The sequence below is a fragment of the Triticum urartu genome, chromosome 3 (genome assembly GCF_003073215.2).
Source record: "Triticum urartu cultivar G1812 chromosome 3, Tu2.1, whole genome shotgun sequence".
In the NCBI taxonomy this organism is placed as follows: Eukaryota; Viridiplantae; Streptophyta; class Magnoliopsida; order Poales; family Poaceae; genus Triticum; species Triticum urartu.
Genome location: NC_053024.1, coordinates 443,413,213 through 443,436,249, shown reverse-complemented (window position 1 = coordinate 443,436,249; position 23,037 = coordinate 443,413,213). Strand labels below are relative to the sequence as shown.

The 23,037-nt window shown below is 45.6% G+C and overlaps 1 protein-coding gene across 1 annotated transcript; it reads right to left on the bottom strand.

Moving 5' to 3' along the window:
* Positions 1-17,859: 17,859 nt before the first annotated feature.
* On the bottom strand, positions 17,860-21,862 carry LOC125544267 (V-type proton ATPase subunit E-like). The gene is made up of 6 exons (XM_048707881.1): positions 21,662-21,862; positions 20,318-20,418; positions 19,398-19,554; positions 19,103-19,299; positions 18,796-18,895; positions 17,860-18,122 (listed from the first exon to the last, which is right to left on the bottom strand). Exons 1-6 carry the CDS (start codon positions 21,761-21,763, stop codon positions 18,096-18,098), a joined length of 684 nt encoding a protein of 227 aa, XP_048563838.1. The 5' UTR covers positions 21,764-21,862; the 3' UTR covers positions 17,860-18,095.
* Between the last annotated feature and the right edge of the window lie 1,175 nt (positions 21,863-23,037).

Genomic DNA, 23,037 nt, shown 5'->3' with positions numbered 1-23,037 from the left:
AATATATGTGGATGACATTATCTTCGGCTGCACCAATCAGAAATATAGTGAAGAATTTGGATATATGATGCAAGAGCAATACCAGATGTCCATGATGGGAGAGCTGAAGTTCTTCCTTGGTCTTCAAATACGACAGCAACGCAATGGCATCTTTATATCTCAAGAGAAGTATCTCAAATATTGCCTGAAGAAGTTCGGTATGCAAGACTACAAAGGCTTCACGATGCCAATGCCAGCCAAACATCATCTGGGTCCTGACGACAATGGTAAAGAGTTCGATCAAAAGTTATACCGCTCCATGATTGGTTCTTTACTTTATCTATGTGCATCTATGTAACGCCCCGAGACCGATGTGCCACGTGTCTTCCTGTTATTCGCTGTTGTTGCCATGTCATTGCTTTCTTGTCATGCATCTCATATCATGTCATCATGTGCATCTCATTTGCATACATGTTCGTCTCATGCATCCGAGCATTCTTCCCGTTGTCCGTTTTGCATTCCGGCGCTCCGTTCTCCTCCGGTGGTCATTTCTACCTTCCTTTCGTATATGGGGGTTAAACATTTCCGGATTGGACCGAGACTTGTCATGCGGCCTTGGTTCACTACCGGTAGACCGCCTGTCAAGTTTCGTATCGTTTGGACTTCGTTTGATACTCCAACGGTTAACCGAGGGACCGAAAAGGCCTCATGTGTGTTGCAGCCCAACACCCTTCCGATTTGGCCCAAAACCCACCTAAGATCTCTCCATCATCTCGGTCGTTCGATCGCGATCACGTGGCTAAAAACCGCACCTCATTTGGACTCTCCTAGCTCCCTCTACCTATATATTTGTGTCTCCCCCCGAAAATCCGCGCAGATCAAACCCTAGATCTCACCTTCCTCCGCGCTGCCGGACATGTCCGCTGGCCGGCGGACGCATCCACCGCCGCCGCCACGTCAGTGCACCGCCTCCCGCGCCCACTCACGGCGCGCCACGCCGCCACGGCCGGCCCTCCGAGCCCATCTCCTCCGCGCGCCTGCCCCGAGCGAGGCCCGCCTCCGCGCCGCTTCTTCCTCCGCGCCGGCGCCGCCAGCCACACCAGGCGCCATCGCCGGCCGCCGCTCCAGCGCGCGGGACCCTCGCCGGCGCCGCCATCCGACCTCACCGCCCCGCTCGCCTCGCTCGCCGGCCATCTCCACCACCACACCGCCTCGACACCGGCGCCACGACTCCAGCCTCCCTCCGTCCTCTTCCTCGCCGGCCGGATCCGCACCTCCGGCGAGCTCAATCATTGTTCCGGCGAGATCCGGCCCCGCCTCGATCGGCGTGCCCCGAGTTTTCCATGTTTCAAATGCACATGTTCATCGCATCGTAACTTTGCATCCATAGTTCCGATTCATGCGTGTAGCATATCAAAATGTTCGTCTCAGAGAGCACATCATTTCATCTCATTGCATCATTTTCATTTGAGTTCATCTTGATGCCCGAAATGCTGTTAGAAGAATGATATTCGAGATAATTGTTAGATCTGCTACTCCAATTAGATATTTGTTATTTTTGCCATGATTATTGTGTGCATGATATGCTCCTGAGCTCTACATGTGTTTTGTTATATGCCATGTCATCTTTCCAAGGGTGCTATCCATGTATTTTTGTGATGTGTGTGGTGACTAGCACAAGCTTGCAAAGTGGTGCATTCGTTAATGCTGATTTCAGGGACTTAGCTTTTCCACTAAGTCCTTGATCTGTTCTTATCATTATGCCATATGTTCTTGTTGTTTCCTAGCGATCCGTGCCTCTTTTGAGGATGATCAGTAAGGATGATTTGTTAATCTTGTGGTGCTCTATCCATCCATGCCTTTGTTTGCAATTATGGAGCACCCTAGCTTGAGTCAATCGAGCTCTACTTTTGCTATTTCGTGAATCTGGGCAGATTATCTACTTGTTAGCGATTTTGCCGAGGATGTTGTAGTTGATCCGTGCATGCTATGTTAATGTTCTTGCCATGTCTAGATTGTATAATGTGTATTCTTGATGGGTGTATGCTTAGATTGTCATGACTTGCTCTGTAGTGAGTGCATCGAGCTCGTAAACATGCCTACGTGCTATCATATTTGCATGTTCCAGTTTTTCTCTAAGTCTGTAACCTGATTATGTTTTTGCCATGTTCACATGCTTGCAAATGTATTTTCTGATCCCTTTTGGCTCAAGGTCACTAAGGGACTTTTGTTAAGCTCTTTGCGTAGCTCTATGCCATGCTTTACTTTGCCATGTTCAGGCCCTGTAGCATATAGTTTTCATACTCCAAAGTGTGCTACCTGATCTGTAATTCCAGACAAGTGTTAATTTCACTAAGTCTGAAATCTGTTTGCCAAATGCATTTTTGCCATGCTTGTTTAAACCTGTTAATGGATGATTTAGCCCTAGCTCAGTGTTCATCTTTTGTTAAGCATCATGAATGGATCCCTGCCATGTATTTTTTTGCCATGTTTGGGTGTTGTAGCATGTTCATCTTGTTGCATTTAGATGGCTACTTGCTGTAAATCGCAGACCGGTGTCATATTTGAATTGCTTGCCATTTCCAAACCGTGACTCCGATTCCGGCGATATTTATATCGTTTTCAAGCGATTTCATCTCATATTTCCATTGGCACACTTGGATTTCCAAGTTGAGGCTAGGTTCATTCATTCCTTGTCAAATCATGCATATGCATCGCATACCGCATCCCGCATATCATACCATGTTTGTGTGTTGGTTGTTTACTATGTTGTGTGCTTCTTTCCAGTGTTTGCTTCTTCGGGTTGGTTCCGGTAACGTCGCGTTTGTGAGGACACGTTCGGCTACGTCCGTTTATTTTCTTCATGGACTCGTTCTTCTTCCTTGCGGGATTTCAGGCAAGATGACCATACCCTCGAAATCATTTCTATCTTTGCTTGCTAGTTGCTCGCTCTTTTGCTATGCCTATGTTGCGATACCTACCACTTGCTTATCATGCCTCCTACTTTGTTGAACCAAGCCTATAACCCACCTTGTCCTAGCAAGCCGTTATTTGGCTATGTTACCGCTTGGCTCAGCCCCTCTTATAGCGTTGTTAGTTGCAGGTGAAGATTGAAGTTTGTTCCTTGTTGGGACATGGAGATGTTGTTCCTTGTTGGAACATGTTTACTTGTTGGGATATCACAATATCTCTTATTTAATTAATGTATCTATATACTTGGTAAAGGGTGGAAGGCTCGGCCTTATGCCTGGTGTTTTGTTCCACTCTTGCCGCCCTAGTTTCCGTCATATCGGTGTTATATTCCCGGATTTTGCGTTCCTTACGCGATTGGGTAATAATGGGAACCCCTTGACAGTTCGCCTTGAATAAAACTCCTCCAGCAATGCCCAACCTTGGTTTTACCATTTGCACTAACAACCTACCACCTTCCCTTGGGTTCTGCAGACTCAAGGGTCATCTTTATTCTAACCCCCCCCCCCCCGGGCCAGTGCTCCTCTGAGTGTTGGTCCGAACTGAGCTGCCTGCGGGGCCACCTCGGGGAAACTTGAGGGTTGGTTTTACTCGTAGCTAGTCTCATCTGAGTGTGCCCTGAGAAAGAGATATGTGCAGCTCCTATCGGGATTTGTCGGCACATTCGGGCGGTGTTGCTGGATTTGTTTTAACTTGTCGAAGTGTCTTGTAGAAACGGGATACCGAGTCTGATCGGAATGTCTCGGGAGGAGGTCTATTCCTTCGTTGACCGTGAGAGCTTGTCATGGGCTAAGTTGGGACTCCCCTGCAGGGATTTGAACTTTCGAAAGCCGTGCCCGCGGTTATGGGCAGATGGGAATTTGTTAACGTCCGGTTGTAGAAAACCTAAAGTTGACCTTAATTAAAATGCATCAACCGCGTGTGTAACCGTGATGGTCTCTTTCCGGCGGAGTCCGGTAAGTGAACACGGTGTTGGAGTTATGCTTGACGTAGGTTATTTTAGGATCACTTATTGATCATACTTTTATCGATCGTGCCTTGCCTTCTCTTCTCGCTCTCATTTGCATATGTTAGCCACCATATATGCTAGTCGCGTGCTGCAGCTCCACCTCATACATTTACCTTACCCATAAGCTTAAATAGTCTTGATCGCGAGGGTGCGAGATTGCTGAGTCCCTGTGGCTCACAGATACTTCCAAAACCAGTTTGCAGGTGCCGTTGAACCATGCAGATGACGCAACCAAACTCATGGAGGAGCTCGATGAAGATCTTGTCCTTTGTGTTGTTTCGTTCTAGTTGATCAGTAGTGGAGCCCAGTTGGGGTCGATCAGGGACCTTGTCGCATTTGGGGTTCTTCTTTTATTTTGGTTCCGTAGTCGAACCTTGATTGTATCTGGATGATGTAATGCTTTATTCATGTAATTGTGTGAAGTGGCGATTGTAAGCCAACTATGTATCTTTTCCCTTATGTATTACTTGGATTGTGTGAAGATTACCTCACTTGCGACATTGCTTTCAATGCGGTTATGCCTCTAAGTCGTGCTTCGACACGTGGGAGATATAGCCGCATCGAGGGCGTTACAATCTAGGCCAGATATTATGCTTAGTGTTTGCATGTGTGCTCGGTTCCAAGCGTCACCAAAGGAATCACATCACTTGGCTGTGAAGCGAATTCTTCGATATTTGGCTTACACCCCAACTCTAGGATTATGGTATCCAAAGGGCTCAGAGTTTGATCTGGTTGGATTCTCGGATGCTGATTATGCTGGTGACAAGGTGGATCGCAAGTCTACAATAGGCACATGTCATTTTCTGGGACGATCACTTGTATGTTGGTCTTCAAAGAAGCAGAACTGTGTATCTCTCTCCACTGCTGAATCTGAATACATTGCTGCTGGATCTTGCTGCGCTCAGCTTCTGTGGATGAAGCAAACACTCAAAGACTATGGCATTCATCTGAAGCAAGTGCCACTCTACTGCGACAACGAAAGCGCCATCAAGATTGCCAACAACTCAGTTCAGCACTCGAAGACAAAGCACATTGAGATTCGTCATCACTTTCTTAGAGATCATGTTGTGAAGGAAGATATTCATATCATACACGTCAACACTGAAGAGCAATTGGCAGATATCTTCACCAAGCCCTTGGATGAGAAAAGATTTTGCAAGTTACGGTGTGAGCTAAATATCTTGGAATCCTCAAATGTCATGTGATCAGGCACACATCCTAACACTTATGCATATTGATGACTTAGATGTGCAACACATGAAGTAAAGTATATCTTCAATCAATGAAGACATGCATTCTAAGTGTGAATACATTAATGAGGAATTTGACTTCGGAGCGCCACGATAATTATGCGCCGTGTCTAGGTCTAATACTTCCTATACGGTGGGTCACGCCACCACCAAATGTTCTGTTTGAAGTGTTTCACTCATGGCGTTACATTTGCTATGTCTTCACATTTGGTTTGGCTTCAATCTCAACATGTCTTCATGATTATCTTCACTACGATGATTATAAATGTATACTAATGTTTTGTCCTCTACAGCATTCACTTATAGCTATGTCTTCTTGTTGAATCTTTTGAACTAAGTGAATGTGATCAGACCCTAACCTTTCTATGCTTTCTATCTCAAACTCTATCTCTCCAAGTCATATGCATTCTTTTGAAACTGTCAAATGTCTTCTCCGCGTCCTTGTCAGCAGAAGATACAGAGACAAACATTAATTCCGCTTTCAATGCTAATTCCTTCACCTGAAACCCGAAGAAGTGGGAACGACCACCTGACAATCCAGGCGTGTGTGGGACGTGGAACAACCTCTGACATGCTGCATGATGGCCACGTGTTCCACAGATGTGAATCGACAGGGGCACCTATGTAATAACACTGAGCCGCCCCTGTCCCTATAAATACATGCCACACCACAGTCATTATCTCTTCTTCCACTCTCGCACGAACCCTAGCGCCACCGCTAGCCCTCGACGACGCCGGCGACGAAGCGCTTAGCTGCCGCAACCTCTCCGACGCCGTCTTCACGCCGACCGCGGACATCGTCTTCTCCGCCGTCGCCGTAGGTGTCCTCCGTCGCCAAGTTAGGGCACGGACGATCGAACTGCTCGGCCTCCTCTTCCACTCCGTCTAGCAGTTCTACGTGTGGTAAATAAAACTTCCTTTTTACGGCCCCTTTGATCCTATAGATTCGTCACTTTCTACCACAAGTGGTTTTTGTTCACACACGTTGGATCCACTTCATACTGCATCTCATAATATGCCTAGTATATTCACTTATGCTTCACAAAGTAGTTAGATTCCTCACTTGTACTGATCCGTGGATTCGTACAAATCTGAAACCAACTCCTTATCTATGAGTGAATGTCTTCGCACGATGAGGTCAATGTCTTCTAAACTGATTTATCTTCAAAATCTTCTGAGAATGCATATGACATCTTCCCCTTCCCTCGCACCTTAATGCTGTCACAGGTACATGTCCGTGGGAGAATCCCTTGGTTCTCATAGTCTGCATTCATTTGCAGAATTCTTACAGTATCACATAAATTCTCCCAAAGCCAGTTCTTGTTTGTCCAGCAAGCGAAAGCCTTTGAAGCCTTTGAACGTATTGAAGCCATTCAGTTTAAAGTTCATGGCTGCAGAAAAATCAGCAAGGAAGGGTGGCAAAAAGCGTCGAGGAGAAACATCAAGAGATCTGCCCGATGACCTCTCAGAGCTGTACAAGACAGATCCTGAAGAGGATTACAATCGGCGCAAGACACGAATCCAATGGATTCGACGATATTGGGCAGAACAATGGTTCAAGTACAGATTTGTGACAAAGGAATATGCTGAAAAGAATGCCATCAAGCGACCATGGGGAGACATCCTCTACAAAAATCTTCAGCCCAGGTCCAGAGATGAAGCCATTGAACAAGGCTTCTATCCCTGCATGGTCCGTGGACCACAGCCTGCGGATGCTGACCCATCGTCACTGCTATGGTGTCGTGACGACAATCTGTTCAAGCGCAACTTCCAGTTTGCCCAGAACTCAGAGAAGCAGAACAAGAAGTCTTTGGGATTAGACTTCAACCCTGGTCCCTCTGCTCCCCGTGCCGATGGAACTCGCGAAGCTGAACCCAATCTTCTTGGGCCCTTCTACAACTTGGAAGGTCTCATCACTCATATCATAGTTCAAGGGACAGCCGTGAATGAGCCTGCAGATGAAGCTGAATCAGATGAAGCGCCTGCAGCGCCGAAGCCAACGAAGCAGCCTAAAGCTTCAAAGCCTGCCTCTGCACCAAAAATCTCACGGGTGAAGCCACTGGCTACTGCACCTCCTGAAGACAGTGTGCAGTCTGAAGATTTGTCACGCATCTCCAAGCCCTAAAAAGTCAAGATGCCTCTGCCACACACCGGCCAAGAACTGACAGCTGCTACCATTCTGCGTAACAATGCCATCGATCTGTCCAGTGATGAAGATCTTGCAGATGACGCTCTTGAGCAACTGATCAAGAGCAAAGAAGAAGCAGAAATCTTCAATGATCTGCCTCTTTTTGACGTAGCAATCATCCACAACTTCATTGATGAGTGGTTTGACACGCCTAACCTCAGCTTCGAAAATCTGCAACTTCCCATTGGCCTCAGTGTCGCCTTCCATGGCGCCATTGCTTCAGAGTTAGCTATCGCCCAGCGCATTGTTGAACTGAAGCAGAAGATTGACTTTGAGAAAGCTCAGTTCAAGAAGCATATGGCCAAGCTCAACGTGCAAGAGGTGAAGAACTTCAAGATTATGCTGGACGAGCTCAAAGAAGCCTTTCTCAAGAAACGTGCAGAAGCTCAGGGTTCTCGTGAGCGCATGAAGAGCCTGGCTGACAAGTGTGTGCAAGGCTACAACGAGGCTGAGAAGCGCAAGGCCCTTGGGCGTCCGGGCATTGATCCCAGGATGGCTGCTAAGCAGAAGAAGAAGCCCACTGTGGACGAACCCACACCAAGGCAGTAAGCAGATCTCATTGTCTTCCCAACTAGCATAATTGGCCCAAAGCCAAAGGCCGGGTCAACAGCTTCAGAACTGAAGAAGACAAGGACTGCTGAGGCTGAAGCCAGAAAGAGGAAACACTCTGAAGCCTCTGATGCTGCTCCCTCCAAGAAGAAGCGGAAGACCAAGAAGGAACGGGCTGCTCCCACAGAGCCCTTAATTGTTGAACCCATCTCCATGGTTCGCCCTGCCGCTGAACATCAAGAGCGCCAACTGACTGTCCATGAGCCTGCTTCCATAGAGGCTCATGAAGCTGAAGACTTTCCAGCAGCTGATCCCACCGCTGCTGAAGACATTGGTCACCATGACCATGTTGAAGATGATGCAGTTCTTCCTCAGATCGAGCACCAACAGGTATCATCGCCTGTGCCTACGCACAGCGAACTCATCAGCATTGGTCGTCCTCTGACGCCAATTGCTCAAGATGCATCATGGGCTGATCACCCACAAGCGCAAGAGGAAGATGAATTTGAGGTCCAGCCAACTCCAACTCCACAGGCGTCGCCAGCATTACGCAGGCTTCGCAAAGGACCAAGGCCTCCAGTCTTCGAGTCTGAAGTTAAAGCTGCTGAAGACATTCCGGCTGCATCAGCCGATGAAAACGAAACCCCAAGAGTTGCAACACCCCCGTCTCACCAAGAAGTTGTTCTCGAGGAGAACGTGTCTGTGCCCGACCCTCGAGCTCATCAAGTGGAGGTAGAAAATCTTGAGGCTGCCACCACCAACACCAATGAAGCCACTGACGCTGTCATGGCTGAAGCAAATGTGGAGCCTCCACCAACCCAAGAACCAGAAGTCAGTGAAGCAAATGCTACTGCTCCTATTCCTGCGCCTGCTGCTGGTCCTCAGTTTGATTATCATGTTGAGCATAGGCCTCAGGTACAGAAGCCAATTCCAAGGTTGCCCAGGTTTCCAGGTCCTGCATCAGCACCTGGATCCTTCAATGTCAACGACTTCAAAGCAGACAATACTTTCTTCAATAGCTCCAAGAACCCCTACTCAAGGGAAAGAATATCTTCTGATCGGTTCTGGAGCTATCCGCAGTGAAGCTATTACTCCTGCATTCTGTACAATCAAGGTCGCATCTTCCCACATAAGCGCCTTGACACCGAAGCAATAGCTGGTCTGCCCTGTCTGGAAGAAACTCTGGATTGCTTCAAAGAGGTTGGATTGTTGCCATTTGTCACCGACCAAGAGCACTGGAATGAAGAGTTGCTGCTCCAATTCTATGCCACACTTCACATCCGTGGGTACAACAGAGATCCGAAGACTTGGGTCCTGGAGTGGATGACAGGAAATGTTCATCATGAAGCCAAAGCCATTGATATCATTGAGCTCACTGGTCTGCCCACTCCTGGCGATCTCTACAAACCTGGCTGTCAGCTTCACAGTGAAGCTATGGAGAGCATCTTTCAGAAGCCTGAACCAAACATGAGTCAGATGCTCAGTATGATGAAGCCCTTGCCACAAGATGCTGCATATCCTAAGGAGTTCTTTGTTGAAGACCTTGAGTATCTGCCAAGGACCATCTATCACATCATAAGGCGAACTCTCTGGCTCATCAAAGGACATTCCCCACATGCCAAGCTCGAAGCTGCAATGAAGACTTTGGTCTTCTATATTCTTCATGGCAAATGCTTCAATGCACAGGACTTCTTCATTCGCCAACTTGCTACATCAGGCTCTGATCTTTTTGGCTTGAAGTTCTACGCTCCATGGATAATGCGGCTGATTACACTCCACTCAGCTATCTCATATCAGCCATCTGCTCGCAATCATCGGATCTTTCTACCTGATGTGGATATGTCCGTTGAAGCTATTTATCCTGAGCCTGCCAAGGAGCCTCTTAGTCTTCAGAATGCGGAGCATCAAAGTTTCTCTCAAAACATTGAAGGAGTTGAAGCAGTCACTCGTGTTTATCCTTTGGCTGGAACTACACGTGCACCACATCCTGCCCTTACTGAAGCCACCGAAAGCACAATTGCCCAACGACCCAAGAAGCACTCGTGTTCTCAATGACTGAGAGCTTCTGGTGGCTCTTCATCAGAAACAGGATAGGCATCATGACTGGCTGAAGCGCCAAATGCAAAGCCTCTTGGTGGATGTCAACCGCATTCGCAATCTTGCCACCAAGAATGCCTTTGTTGCACATGAAACCTCTCGACGCACATGGAAGGGGCTGACGCTTATGTGCTCTGAAGATGATCTTCAAGAGGATGGCTTCTCTGAACGCTTCAAGTTTGACTCCACACCTCCTCGAAGGGTTGTGCTGCGACGAACTCCATCTCTTGAAGACTCTGAGTTCTCTTCCTCTGCGGCAACTGTGAATGCCAGAGTGATCGAGGACGAAGACGATGCTACTTCACCGCCCCCTCCTTCAGCATGCTTCGACACTGCTCCAAGTTATTCTGCACCGCCGAACACCACCGACGACCCTGCTGCTTCACCTACTCTTCATGGGAACGAGTAGATGCTCTATGTCTTCAACCCTTTTTGGTCCTTACTAACAAAAGGGGGAGAAGCATATGAGTTTGATAGTCTTCAAGCGGGTCCATATGGACGGTTGCTTTATATTTTGCCTAGTATTTACAACTCTCGTTTTGATACATTTGGTTCTTTGAGTTGTAACACTTAAAATCTCGTTGGTCGTCTGCTACTTATTTGCTACCTTGTGATGCGATGATAAATTCCGCATGTGCGACGATAAATTCCGCATTTAGATCATTTTGCAGACGTCCATTTTCCATTATGCATGTCATTATCTTCACATACCTTCACATGCATAGTGGATTGTCATCATAAGTTGAAGAGGATCTCCACAAGCACAACCTGCCATGTGCATTTGCATTCCAAAAGCAAATTACTTATATGCACATCTTCAGGGGGAGCCCTTACAGCTTATGAAGACAATTCCTTATCCTTTTACAATTTCACATATTATATTCCCCGTTGAAAACTTCAACTAGTTTGTCATCAATCACCAAAAAGGGGGAGATTGTAAGTGCATCTAGTGCCACCCCTAGTTGGTTTTGGAGTATTGACGACAAATCTAGTTGAGGGACTAATGTGTTTGTGAGAATTGCAGGATAACACAGGTAGAAGTCCCTCATTGATTCGGTTTTCCTACCAGAGATGACCCCTAAAAATGTATGAAGACATTGATGTCAAAGGTGGTATGTGAAGATATTCATATTGAAGACTATGACACGAGAAGACGTCGCATGAAGCATATGGAGCTCGAAGACCTAGATCTTTCGTAGTTCTTTTTCTTCTTTATTGAGTCATAGGAACCACCGTACTGTTAAGTGGGGTCCAAGAGAACCAGTCAGAATGACTGAAGTGATGCTTAACCAAAACCTATGTCTTCGAGTGAAGACTATGAGAGCGAATCTTGTCCAGAGTCAGACAAGTCAGCTTTGCTTGTAGCCCAAGTAAAGTTGCCGTGTGTGTTTGAAATCTGACCGTTGGAACACGTGTCAGTTCCTTAGTGACCCAGGGTCATTTCGGACAAATCAGGTCGGGTTGCCTAGTGGCTATAAATAGCCCACCCCCTACAACCATAAATGGTTGGCTGCTCAGAGTTAGAGTACGGCTTTTGTCGTTTGAGAGCAACCCACCTCGAAGCCTTTGAGAGAGAATTCCTTGCGAGGATAAAGCCCTAACCACCCAGAGCCAAAGAGTGTTAGGCATCACTTAAGTCTTCCTGTCTGTGTGATCTGAAGACTTATTACACTTGAGGACTGTGAATCCTCCAGCCGGTTAGGCGTCGCGTTCTGAGCATCCAAGAGCCATTGTGGATCGCCGGTGAACGAAGTCTGTGAAGGTTTGGGAGTCTACCTTGAAGATTTACCAGAGTGATTGGGCGAGGTCTGTGTGACCTTAACTCAAGGGGAATACGGTGAGGACTGGGTGTCCTGAGCTGCGTGTTCAGGACTGGGTGTCCGAGACTGTGTGTCCTCAGGTTTAAATACCTAGCCGCCCTAACCAGACGTACAGTTGTCACAACAACTGGAACTGGTCCAACAAATCATTGTCTTCAACAAGTCACTGGTTTCATCCTTCCCTTCCCTTTACTCACTGTTGGTCCTTGTCAAGTCGTTGTATGATTGTATTATCTTTTATCTTCACTGAGTGACTGCTTGATCTGATTGGCTTCATAATATCTTCCTATCTGATCCTTACTACCTAGCTGCTATTAGGCATTGTGCTTTCACTTCATTGAATACTTGACTATGGCTATCCTAGTGTAGTCTACCTTCCGCTGCATAATAATAGGTTTATTTCTATCGTTTGTCTTCGAAACTTCCACGTTTTGAAGACTTTCATAAAAATCGCCTATTCACCCCCCCTCTAGTCGATATAACGCACTTTCACATGGCCTGCTGGAAATGGGGAATGGGCGCCAACGGTCATTTAGATTAGCTTTAGAGTATGGTTAAGTCTAAGTATGTCGAAATGCAACGAGTTCGCTTCGTTTTAAATGAAAAGCATCCGGTTTTATGTAAAAATTATTCAAGTATGAATGAATTTCATCTGATTTGTTTAAATATGCATCAAATTTGCTTAATTTATTTTTGTTTAAATCCAAAATGTAACTGGACATATGTGGATAGCTTTGAATGACCGACTCTGTATCAATGTCTGTGGACGTATGCTGTTTCCGGTTTAGGGGTCGGCGTTGGAGATACGGGGAGGCCCGGACATGCCCGGGCACGCCCGCCATGTCGGACTGACCGTAAGGGCCCACGCCGTCACACGCAAAGATCGGCGGGCTGACGGGCGCCTCAGTCGGTTCTCAGTGCGGATGCATTCATGTCGTCGTGTGGCGCCGCTCCAGTGTGCCGCCTGAGGGAGCAAGTCCATCTATTTAAGCCAGATGCTGGCGGCGGAACCTTAGCCCGTCCCATTCCTTTACTTTGCCTTCTACTGTGTTGCCATCTTCCCTCTCCCTCCCACCGCCCTGTGACCATGGCCGGGCAGAGGATCACTGACTACGCAATGTTCATGCCGGAACGTCGGTTGTAGATCGAGGAGGAGATCTGGGCCAGGCGTGTTGCTCGTGTCGCTCCCGCTCTGCCTCCGGCTACGAGGAGGTGGAGGAGCCGCAGCGGCAGCCGGACGCAGAGTAGGACCCCCAGCCCATGGAGGAGGAGGATCCTGAAGCGGACGAAGCGGCGGAGCCAGAGATGGAGGAGCCGGCTGCAGGCTTTGGCATGGAGGATGCCATGGCAGAGTTCAGGGTCGCTCAGATGGCGGGGCAGACCGCCATCCTTGAATCCCTCCAAGATAAGCCATATGTAGAGTCCAACCGCCGCTTCATCCAGCAGAGGGCGGAGATCCATGAGTTCTTCACCTCTAGTTCGGACAGCGACAGGCCGGAGCTGCCGCATGCAGCGAAGCTACCACACGCGCCCATCTACCCGGAGCCGAGCACGGAGATAGTGGGCATCTTCGACGATAAGTAGTTTAGATATGTACGTAGTATGTAGGTTCTTTATCTACATTGCTAGTATGGATGTGAGGTTTCAAGTTTGAGATACATGGTTACGGCGTGCGATTTTTATGTGATGTCCGGTCACTGTAGGCGGACACGCCCGAACGCGTTCGAGTTAGGGACCGTATTTTGGTACTTTTGGTTGTAGATGCTCTTGGAAAAGAGCCGAGTGCTTTATGTAAAACTAACATAATTAGTTGATGGGGAAATGGTAAGATTCACTGGTATGCGGATGTAGGTAGGTTCATCGCTGGGAAAATGGTAAGATTGACTGATGCGCGGATGTACTGATGGCTGAAGCTTTGGCCTTAAAATTCGTCCTATCGCCGGTGCAAAGGACAGGATGCAACCACATTATTATTAACTCGGATAATATGGAGGTGATCGACACCATAAAGGAAGGAGGACGATCGCCGGAAGCAGCGGCGGCAATTTTGGATGATTGGTTTCATTTAGCTTTTGATTTTCCTATTTCTAGATTTGAGCATTGTTGTAACAGAGAAGCAAATAAAGTTGCTCATGAACTTGCAAAATTGGCTAGATTTTCTTTCATTTCTTGATGGTTCGAGGAGCCAAATAGTGATATTGTACCAATTCTCATAAATGATGTAATGGTTATTTCTAATGAACTAGTCAATGTGTACGTGCAATGCACGTTAATTTGAAAATATATTAAGTGCATGCAGATGTTAAGTAGGATATTATTTACGTTTATTTTGTGATTAGCACTATATTTGGCATAAAATTAACTGCACACTAAACGTGTTAAGCGCTCGACATTGAGGCGGTCTAAATCGTTGGATTGACATGATTAAATGACCGAGATTAATTGGATCTACCCCTTTGGGTCTTTCAAAAAAACATAATGAGTCGCTAGTAATTTATGGGGCTAACCCCTACAAAAAAAAACGTGTTAAACGCTCGACATTGAAGCGGTCTAGATCGTTGGATTGACATGATTAGATGACCGAGATTAATTGGATCTACCCTTTTGGGTCTTTTAAAAAAAACATAATGAGTTGCTAGTAATTTATGGGGCTAACCCCTACAAAAAGATGATAATTTACGGCCATGTAAAAGCTTGTTGAAATTACACTATGTGACGTGTAAAACGGTTATTTATGAAGAAAAAATGAAAATGAATTTGTAGCACACGGGTGCGGGGGCATGCAACCCCATTTTTTGGCTTTCAACTTTTAATCTTTCATATAATTTAAACCAAAGGTCTAAATTATATTTTGTTTGCGTATTCTTATTTCTGATGAAATGAGATCCATTTTCAATATGTTTTGACAAGTTTTTAAAATTTCATCAGGTTTTTTTTTGCGGGTGAAAAATTTCATCAAGTTTGAACTTCTAAAACTTGGTATGAGCGACCGGCCGAGTTTCAAATCCTGCAACCGAGAAAAAAAATTAACTTTTGAAACTTGATACTGGGGACTGGTAAAATCCTAAGTTTTAGAACCCATGACAAAAAATTGTAAGTTTCAAAAATAGAACTTAAAATTTACTATACCCTAGTATAGGATCCAGCGACTTTACGGATCGTGAAGCAATCGTATAGCCGCCGCTGCTGGTCCGCACCCGCACCTGCGCGCCTGATAATTTCCCAAAAAATCACAAGTCATCACAGCCCAGCATCGCCGGCCTGTGCATGGAGCTGGAATAAAAACCCTAAATCGCGAGGGAGAGTGGACGCGGCAGGTGCCGAGAATCGGCTGGTGCACGGTTGTTTTGTAACACGTGCCGGCGCGCGGCCGTTGCAGCGCCGATCCCAAACGGCAGCGCGGAAGGAGAATCTCGGGGCGGCGCAAGAGGCGCAACAGCACAGGACACAGCAACACGGCCCGGCGGAGCATGAGTTGGGGTTTCACAAGGGGGCCGTGTGTGGTGGAGTGGTCTTTTCCTATGCTGCAACCCCTTGTTTACTTCTTCCCACGCTACCCTGGTGGATGATGCCCTTTTCTTTCTTCTCTCTCTTTCGTTTCGTCGCGTCGGGAACCTCTCTTGCTCCCAGCCTCCCACCACCGTCACTGCGTCTGCTTTCCCGAGGAGAAGGGAAGAGAAGTGCAGGGAGCTGTTAAATAGGTTTGCGGTGACACGGCCTGGCAAGATTCGCACAATTGCTAACTTGGGCGTGTTTGGTAGGAAAAAAATTATATGAGACCAGGTCTCACGATTAGCAGGTGAGATCCGTCCTAATGGATGACACGTGGCATTCATAAATCACAAAGCATCCTTCACCCCCCACTTAAAATCAGGGGGAAGAGATTAGATGCTTTGTGATTTGTAAATGCCACGTGTCATCCATCAGGATGGGTCTCGCGTGAGATCTGGTCTTATAGAATTCTTTTCCGTGTTTGGTATGTCCATTGATTTTGGCTTGTATATGTGATCCGGCTCAGCATAAATACGGACAAAAATAACAGGATTCGAACCTGAGCTCATCGGATCTTGATGAAAAATAAAATAAAAAAATATTCATTTTTTTAAAAAAAATCTGAATTTTTTTAGTGGAAGATATTTGAGTGCGTAAGGTTCATGCCAATTGTCATCTCGTTTGGACATCTGAATAGCTCTCAGTAAAAATAATGGGAAACGTTTAGAGCCAGGGCGCCGACCGAACTTTCGGCCGGCTCCCGCCACGCTGGGTCCATCATGCACGAAATCAACCCCCGCGCAAGACATGTGTTAGTGGTGGGCCTCGCACAACCACCCCCTTTCTTATCCGTATCCTTTCAATGGCCTTTCCTTTTGCCTTTTCTTCTACCTCTAGCCACTGCTCTTCACAACCACAATTTTCTCTCCTCCACGCTGCTCACAAACCACCGCAAGCTCTCCTCGCCGATGGCCATGGTTGCTGCAACTAGCAGCTGACGGTGGTGGAGACGGGGGGCTCCGGTGCTACAACATGAAGTTTTTTTGCTGCAACCAAGTCTCGAGATGCTGGAACCAGAGTCCATGCTTGCTGCAACCACTATTGGCCGGTGCTGGGACCGGATGGCGTCGAGTTCTTTTTTGCTGGAACCAGCAAAAAATGATGAGAGTTCTTTACTATAACCGGCGGCGATGATGTGTTTTTGCTGGAATCATGGATAATTTTTGCTGGAACCGGCATGTGTTTTTGCTGCCACCGACAAAACCAATGGTGTTTTGATTTTTTTTGGAGGGGAACACGATGGTCCGAGCAGACGATGACGACGAGTTGAGGCGGTGACGCGGGGAGATGCTAGAACCACGGTGGTCGCGAGTTGGAAACAGGCCGGCGGGTGAGTTGCAGTCATCAATTTTTTACTGCCACTGTCATCCGCGCGCTGGAACAAGCCAGCGTCAGAGCTGCATCCCATGGTGACGAGGACCATGGAGATCGAGGAGAGCATGGCATGGCGTGCCCTAGCAGCCATGGCTGGGTTTGCGACGGTGCTTCGATCTCCGGCTAGGGGGGTACGACGAGGGTCGCTGGCACTCGTTGCAGCCTCCCCCCCCCCTTCCAGTGCGCGGTGGTTGCTCCCTTTTTTCAATTGAACGGTGCGGGAGAAGGAAGAAGCGAGGAGGAAGGAGGGGGCGACGCGCGAGGAGGGGGGCGCTGAATCATGCGGCCTGGAACACATGCATCATGTGGCTGCGGTGCGACCCGCCCAAATCTGGGCGTGCCCTGGCGCCTATCAGCCCCCAAAAATAATGAGTCAGAATAGTGCACAAATAGTAAACTTATCCGCACTCCAATTTTTTTGCTGAGAGCTACTCGGATGTTCCAAACGAGCTGAAAATTGGCACGGACCTCACGCACTCAAACATCTTCCATGCCAAAAAAAATCAGTTATTACTATTTTTTTCTAGTTTTTTATTTATTTTACTGCTAGCTAGTAGTTGAACTCGGGAGGCATTTAGCCGCTCTCCAAAAATAAACTATATTTTGTACTCTTGTACCCCCTGTTTTTTAGGAGAATTTTTCCTGCTACCCCTTGTTGGCCTCGCGTGGGACACGGCTTTGCTGTGTACAGAAGTGTCGTGAATCGAAGCTTAATATTGAGCTATTTTGTAGACGTTCCCGCTACAAGCAAAGTCTGACTGGGCCTTTTTAGATTGGCTCAGTTAGCTTAGCAGAGAGGACAACGTAACCCCTAAAAACATGACGATGACTAAAGCACCATTCTCGCAAGAAATTAGGTTCCAACTGTGCAGCAATTGAGGTGGGCCAGTGGTGAAACAAAACAGACGCATCAACACTTAAACACATGTTCTCAAAAAGTCTGATAAGAACGGTATGGTGATTCCTGCTTCATGCAGGCGAGTTGCAACCAGCAATCCAAGCGATTCCCGCTTCATGCAGGCAAGTTGCATCCTGCAATCCAAGCTGAGGACGGGTTTTTGGAGCAAGTAGTTCATAAACACAGTCCGACGGTGCTTTATTTATTATTCCTCAGAGCAAAGTTCGTCCAAATAGTTTGTGCTCGGCGACAATAATGAACAAATAAGTAGTGTTTACATAAGAGGATGGGATACTTTAAACAATCAATGTTCGCAAAACCGGGCGGAGTTCGTTGCACCTGCTGGGGGTCAAACCAGCAGCCATTTTACATAGAAACAGCTGTACCATCACCAAAATACAAGTGTGCATTATGCCGCAACAAGAAGCTTCCGGATCTACAAGGAAACACGGATATTAAAACATTTTTCATGTTGAGGATCAACTTTTTGTATGTAAAATAGACTGAGATATTAAGATAATTTTAATGCCAATGATCAACTGTTTTCTCCATAAAATAGGGTATGATGTTGCATGTCCTCTACAGGGGTTGGGTGGGTTGGGTGGGGGGATATACACCGTTACAAAAGAATCATCACTGTCTGTTACAGCAAAGCAAAAAGGGCAGAGTATTCCTCCAAAGTATTATGTTTTTCCAGATAACCCTGAAGGGAACTGGTTTAGCAAAGCAGGGGTATAGCATGTAATTTCTTCTCATCAGGGGTTGCTTATCAAATAAAACTGTGACTAGTCGGGGAGTATAATGGACATTTCCTACAACAAACTAAATGATGATGTCATACTTGAACACTTCGGTATTTACGAACATTGTTGATTTGAAAAATGTGACAAGCACGCTGAAATGGCATATTCAGCAATCAACTAATCATAATGAAATGCAAAACCATTTGTAATACTGCTTCTATGAGGTTCATGCTAGCACTAAATGAGATCTAGCAAGAGATGCAGAACGTTAGAAAGGAATCACATTAGAATCGTTTTCTTTAGAATTGTGCACAATGACGCAGTGGCAAAACAAAATATATTGGAAGATGAGCTGAATGAACGCACCTCTGGCAATTTCTTGCGGAAAACAACTTCAAGCCTTGCATCAACTGTATTCTCAAACACAATCTTTCCATCTCGAGAAGCCAGCACAACACCTCCATGGCTGCATAAACAGCACAATAATGACAAGGACTGAGGTCAATAACTAGCATGAAACTATTAAATGACTACGGATTTCAAATGTCTATTTTATGTGAATACAGATAAAGACAAATCTAGAAGCACACAATTAGATACTCTAAGGAACCAATAAATCTACGGTAAGGAACCAATAAAGTAACACCCCAAGAAATAATTTCCAATGCATTACCAAATCTGGCCGTGCTCATCACCATGGCTCGGAGAAGGTGGCAGGTAGACACTGTGGTCAACGAGTATCTCTGGCTCATGGACATCTGCTTTTGATGCATACTCATTCTTTGCTGAATGCAGTACAGATTCCACATTATGGTGATCTTCTTTGCGGCAGCGGAGCAGTACAGCTGGCTCTTTCAACCGAAGCAGGCCCTGTATATTATCCGGTAAAAAAGAAGCGTTATTATATGAGTTAGCCAACAATATTTCGAGATGAGGAAAAGGTTTGTGTTTGGTACGCTCAAACAAACCTGAACAACGAGTTCTTTTAACAGATTCCTGTATTCATGGTGGTTGCTGCTGATATTCAGGAGTTCCTTCATTGCATCCTCTTTCATTTTATTAACCAGGTCATCCTGGGCCTGAAGCACTTTGATGCGAGAAGCATTCAGCTGCATAGAGTACTCACTGACAAAAGAACAATGATTCATCAGGTAATGTAGGGATAACCGCATAAATATCAGTGCAGATGCTTGCGACGAACCGTGGACTTTAACTAATGTTTCATCTACGACCACAAAAAGAGAACATCTCATACTCAACAATCAGCACTCCACTTTAATTATATGCAACATGATACTAAGGTTACATTGTTCTAGAATTACATTTCTAAATCTTCCCGTGCTGCTCTATATTTTACCTTGTCATCAACAGTAGCTTTCTTTTCATACTTGCTTTTAAGTTTTTAACATATGGAATATTCTACTTTAAAGTTCATACTACTTCAACATATCTCCTATTTATTCCTGAGACCAAATGCAAGCAGCAGTTCACAGTTTTACAACTTTGTCTTCACTTTTCAGGATAAGTCTTCAGTCAACAGATAAGTTTACTGCAGTCAAGTTATGCAAATATTACAAACTGTTTGAGCTCATATATAATACCGTTGTATATATCAGTAAGTGTCAAGAATTTCAAGATTAACCGATGGTTATCACCGATAAAGCTGTGAGGGTGAAGCAATTTACAGTTATCCTGTGCCGCGTTGGTTCACATCATTGATATAAATTTGTTGTAATATATGTCGCTCAGCTCTGTCTACAACATATTCTGATATAAATATGGTGTGGAATATGTTTTCAAATTTCTCAATATGCAATGCAGTTGATAACATTATAGCATTCCAGAATGATCGTGGAGAAAGAGGTGATTCAGAGAACTAAAGCCTCACATTTTCTTCCGAACATCAACCTGCTTCTCTTTCCGCTCATATTCTTGCCTGATCTTCTTTTTCTCAGCTTCAACAAGTTGCAGCTTCTCAATGTTGAATTCCTGCACGTAATTATACAAACATGTCAAACCTAAGAAACAAATTATAAGATGAGTAAACAACTTCCGGCAAAGAAAAGAGGATAAAACCAAAACATGCATGGCCAATAATCATGAAAGGTGGGACGGAAATCATGGAAAATATGACAGAAAACAGACATATCTTTCCCATGGTGAGTAATAACTTCAGGAAAGGAAACAACCTTAGTCACAAAAGGATGGCCGGTTGCTTCACAGAAAAAGCATTATCCTAGCTCTGGAAACTCAGAATGCTGACAAATCATGTCTCCTAGGCTTAGTGACGCTGTATTCTATCTGGCTTGATTTTACACGGGAACACAATAATAGATCTTGAAAACCCAGGGATCATACACATACAATTACGTAAGCATGCGTTCTGTACCCAGCTATGAAGAGACTAGAACAAACAAAGAAGGGCATAATAATACATAACAAACATTAGGCAAGTGTTTTGCTCAACATCCAGTATACACCGACTCATCCCGCAACCAAACAATACTGGTATTTATAGCATCTGTATTCGAATAACTATTTCCCTTCATAGTTACTTACGTGAATAAAATGGTGCTACGATTCACAATGGTTAATGTGCGGCCTACAAGCGTTGTGGATCCGAGGTTTGGGTGAGCAGAACTAAAGATCACAAGGTAGCAGGGAACGAAGGGTGCTGAACAGCTGATTCGAAGACTTTTTGCAACATGTTTTAAGCACGTCATATTTTTCCCATCAAGATTAAGCTCCAGCTTTGCTTCTAGTACCACCAGAAGCAAATGGAACAATGCATACACAAACTTAAGTTCCCGGTTCAGTTCAAGCTTGAGTTTGCTCCCCGTCCTCCAAAATCACACAGTATCGATTCAGCCATGCAGGTACCTGAATTCATTCAACTCGACAAGGGGAGGGGAGAGTAGCGTACGCTACGGCCCAAAACACCGCGATCTGGAGGCTTCTAGCTTTATTCCGTGCACTGAGATTAGCTTAAACGATAGAACCAAAATTTAGACGCTTCTGGATCTACCTAGGAGCTAGCGCGCTTCGTCACTTGGACACAGATCTCACAATCCCAAAATTGAAACCTTAGGCTTAAACAATCGAGCGGCCCCTAAGGCTGGATGCTTCGAGATGACAGGGCGCGATGAACAGATCGAGCGTTCCAAACCAAGGAGGCGCGGATCGAGAAGGTTCTGGAACCTTCGAGATGGAGAGTAAACGGGGAAGAACTAACCTCCTCGGCGGAGACGGAGATCTCGCCAGCCTTCTCCTCGGCCTCCTGGCGGATGAACCGCACCATCTGCTGGATCTGCTTGGAGACATCGGTGTCGTTCATCTTGGCGTAGGTGGCGGCGGATCTGACGAGCGTCCGACTGTGGGGCGCTGCTTCCGGCGACCACCGCGCCCGCGGGGGGGAGGGGGGGACGACAGAAGGAGGGAGGGCGCGAGGGAGTCCACGGGAGTGGTCGAGATGGGAGTCGTGGGGTCTAGTCTAGGCCAAGCCGCAGGGCAACGTGATCGGATTTGTTCCGTGGTTGCCGCTGCCTGTCTGTCTTGCTCGCGATTACTTCGTGGACCCGGATCACGGATCCGTGATCTCTCTTGCTTTTCCGTCGTTGCCATCTGTTTTGCTGACAGTTTTTTTTTCAAAAATAAATTGCGTTTATTCATCTGTCCTTCCGAGTTTCGGAGGGGCGCTATTGTGATCACATGGTGTGATTTGCAAATAAACCATACTCCCTCTTTTTTTACTACTCCCTCCTTCCATCTATACTAGAAGAACGCCCGTGCGTTGCAACGGGCCACATTAACTTTAAGAATTCAATATTAATCATGTTAATAATACATTTAATATTCTCATACATATCAAGTGACATATGAAAATATGGTAAAAGTTCAATATTAATCATGTTAACTTTAAGAGTTCAATATTAATCATGTTAATATTCTCATACATTTAATAATCATGTTAATAATACATTTAATATTCTCATACAACTACAAACATGAAAAATGATAGCACCCTATGAAATATGATAAGATTATGTGTTTTTGCACGCAATTGTTGTGATTTATGTGTGATTTTTTTTAATGTGATTTCGTACAAACAATTATAGTGAATATATACTACTACCACTATCAACTACAACTTGTGACCAATCACATAAAGATATATATTTAGAAAGATGTGCATTGCTACGACTTCTAAATTGATATATCATACTGTATTTTGTCTCTTTTCACTTCTTTCCTCTCCTCATCTCGTTGGCTAGTCTTCTCTGATTATTTGTTGTCAATCCTTTTATCAAGGTTATGCAAAAAGAAAGTTCAAAATGTTCAGATCAAAGATAAATCTCTATGAAAACTAATTATTCAAGAGCGACGATGCAAATTAAAAGATGAGACAACACCTTGATGAAAAAATGCAGATCCACTTGTATGGCGTCCAAATATGTTACCCAGTGGGTTTCTTGTTCACTTAGCAAATTTCAGCACTTTCATGGAATTAATTAGTAGAATTATTGTAACACCAAGCATGTACAAGTATCCCAAGATGACCACGAGTGAAATTTCTACTGTAGTGCATACTAAACATACCTGACCTTTTTC